The 3,246-nt window shown below is 54.4% G+C and overlaps 1 protein-coding gene across 1 annotated transcript; it reads left to right on the forward strand.

Annotated features, from left to right (window-relative positions):
* Nucleotides 1-322: 322 nt before the first annotated feature.
* CLPSL1 (colipase like 1) lies at nt 323-2,926 on the forward strand (the record flags this gene model as incomplete). The annotated part of the gene is given in 6 exon segments (XM_081247375.1): nt 323-415; nt 1,591-1,693; nt 1,796-1,940; nt 1,942-2,035; nt 2,781-2,894; nt 2,897-2,926. Coding segments are annotated over 6 exon segments (579 nt in total).
* Between the last annotated feature and the right edge of the window lie 320 nt (nt 2,927-3,246).

The following is a 3,246-nucleotide window of genomic DNA, read 5'->3' on the forward strand; positions in this document are numbered from 1 at the left end:
AGAGCTGGGATTGAACCCAGATCTCGCCAGTGCCAGAGCCCAAGCACACAGACTAGATATTCTGCTGGCAGCAAGATGAGCACAGCAAATGGTCCAGGAAGCAGCAGCGGTTCTTGGGAAACATCAGCTTTATCCCCATTGCTTGCTACTCTGTCCCTTTGGTCTGGGAACTGGCACTGCGGGCATCTCCCTGTCAACCCCAGGACTGGGCAATCACACCTCATTACCCACCCTCCAGGCCTCAGTCACATGGCACTCACGTTGCAGATGCAGGGTATTTAGCTGGACCTTAGAGGCACGGCCACCACCTCTGGTCCCTGATATGGCGGCAGCGCTCCTGGTCCTCTTCTTCCTCCTCTCTTTTTTCTTGCTCCTCACTGGGGGCTCATTTTTCCAGGGAGAAGTCAAAAGTTTGGTAAGGAACGTAGAGGGCACACCATCTGCCACCATCCTAAGACTTTGTTTGGGGAGGGTGGGTGGGCAAAGAGGCTCATGTGGGTGAAAGCTGGAAGTGGGGGGCAGCAGGGAGTGCTGGGTGGAAGATGTTTGGGGGGACAAAGAAAGCGCACCGGAGTCATGGGAGCTGTGCCGGGGTGCTGCCGGGTGCCGTCACTGCAGAGGTGAACACAACACAGCACTCCCATCCCAGGCTCACTCACATCTGGTAAGAGAGACAGACATTCATTCCTCCACACGTTTTATTGAGCACCTACTATATGTAAGTGATTTTTCTAGGTGCTACTGATGGGGCTGTGAACAAGACACAAAACTGCTTGCCCTGGGAGAACTGACATTCTATTGTAGGAGGCAAATAAGTAAAATATTAATGTAATTCCAGGTGATCAACACCTGAGGACAAAGAAAGTAAGGAAGGGGCTTCAGGAGTTGTGGTGTGAGGAGAGGGTGCTCAGGGAAGACATTACTGACAATGGGAATTTAAGCAAAGACCTAAAGGGTGTGAGGCCTTTCCTAAAGGGAGCCAGGCAGGCAGTGGAAAGAGCAGTCCAGGTGGAGTAACAGTCAGGGCAAAGGTCTAGAGGAGGGACCTTGCCTGGCATATTCAAGGAATAGGAAAGAGGAGTGAGAGAGAATGGAAATACTAGGAGATGAGGTCAGAGAGATCAAAGGAACATTACAATATTCTCCTTTGTTCAGCACCCACCGTGTGTGAGGACTTTAGTCCTAGCATCTAAGAAATACAGCAGTGAACAAGAGAGCAAAAATCCCTGCCCTCCTGGAGTTGAGGGAGAGATAGAAAAATTTAAAAACAAGATAAAGAAGATAATTTCAGAGAGTCAGATGTGTTGTGAACATGGTAAACCCAGGTGATGGGACTGCTCTGGCTGGGTGTCCAGGAAGGCCGCAGCCAGGACCGGAGAGGCTCACAGGGCCTGGCGTGCTGAGCAGGGCAGGCATTTGTTGGTTTTGTTCCCAGCTGTACCTCCAGGGCCTGGACACAGTAGGTGCTCAGTATTTGCTTGTTGAAAGACTATTGAAAATGTCTGATGGAGGGATGATGGGTGACATCATAAGCCCCAGCACTGGGGGCCGTTGATGTGTGTGAGTGTGTGTGTGTTTGGGGGGGTGTAGGTGACAAGCTCAGCTGAAAGGGTAAGTCAGAGTTTGCAGGAGAGCAGCTTGTGCAGTGGCAGACAGGAAGGTCTGGCTCACCCTCGCGTGTACCAGAGGAGAGGTAACCTATTTTGGGGACACTAAGGGCAAACCTTCCAAAACTGTTTAGTTCCCTCTAGGCACAAGTCAGGTCCTGCAGGTGCCTTCTGTCCCCCGCCCCCAGCTGCAGAGATGCCCCGGGGCCCTGTCCAGAGACCGCCCAGCCCGGCGGGTGGAGGGGAAGTGAGGGCGCCGTGTGGGAGGAGGCAGGCGGGGGCCCGCGGTGGAGCCGTCTCCCCGCAGGACACTGGGGAGATTTGCTTTCCCAGGCAAGTGCACGAGTGGATGCTGCCGCCGGGCGGCAGAGAACTGCCAGTCGCACAGCTCCTTAAAGGGGTCCGAGGGTGGCACGTGTCACACGGAGGTGGGTGTCGGTGCCTGGGGGAGCTGAGGGGGAGGGACCCACGGAAGGTGGAGCCTGGGCACACCCAGAGGCCAGGGAAGCCCGGGGGGGCAGGGGGGTGGCGGAAATGACCCGGGAATTCTCTGCTGGGGAAGCCTTTGGACAGACCCAAGGTGGGTCCCCAATCCAGGGGCTTGGAATCCTGGATGGGGGGTCATGGGGCATGACGATGCTTCTTTCTCTAATATGGGTTCCCTTTCTTCAGGGGTCATCTTAGCAAACCCTGAAAGTAGCACTGTAAATGGGCACAGTTAGGTCTGGCCCTCACCCTTTCTACCTCTGCCTTAACCACCGTCCTCCCAAGCCCCAGGAGTTCTGCCGTGGCCTCCTGGGGGGAGGTGGGCTGAGGCAGCCTCTGAACTGAGTGTGCAGGAGAGGGGAGTTGACTTACCTAAGAAAGGATTTAAGGAGCTGAGATGGGCCTCCCTTTCAGTGTCCATCCACTTAGGACTGGCAGATGGGTTAACAAGGGAAAGGTGATGCCAGGGATGGAGTGAAAAGAACACTTAGCAACCCTAGGGGTCAGCCTGGAGGAGGTGACCAGAGGCTCTGAGCAGCTGGGTGTGGAGGTCTTTATGCCCAGGCTCCTCTGTTGTGCACAAGCAGATGGGCCCCAGAGCTGGGCTGTGGTGAAAGTGGGGGCTGGCCCTCGGGGCTGAGGGCAGAGCAACCCCCAAGCTCGAGGTCAAAGTCTCGCCTTTCCCAGACGTTCCTCAGCCTGTATAACGAATGTCCCTGCCAGCAGGGCCTGACTTGTATATTTCCGAAGAATGAGAAATCGTTTAAAATCATCTACGGCCATTGTAAGAAAATTGAAAAAATAAGAAGCCAGCTAAGAAAACTTTCTTTTAATGATCTCTCTTCCTTGCCTCCCCCCACTTCTCCTCCACCTACTCCTGTGCCTACCCAGAACTGTGTGTTCCTGTCCCTGGTCCCCAGAGCCTCCCCCAACAGGGGAGGGACAAGGAAGGAGGGGTGATGCACAATCATTGCAATAAAGAACTTTCAATGTTTGCTGGCAGCCATTGCCCCCCTTTCTTGCTGAACCCCAATATTTTTGGGGCAGTAATGTGCCCAGCCCTGGAGAGGGATCATAATTAGTCTAAGCCAGTCATGGCAATCCCACTCCCTTTGCTTTCCCAGCCTCTCTTGCAGCTAGAGGTGGTCAGGTG

Source organism: Mesoplodon bidens (assembly GCF_964165515.1).
Source record: "Mesoplodon bidens genome assembly, chromosome: 10".
NCBI lineage: Eukaryota > Metazoa > Chordata > Mammalia > Artiodactyla > Ziphiidae > Mesoplodon > Mesoplodon bidens.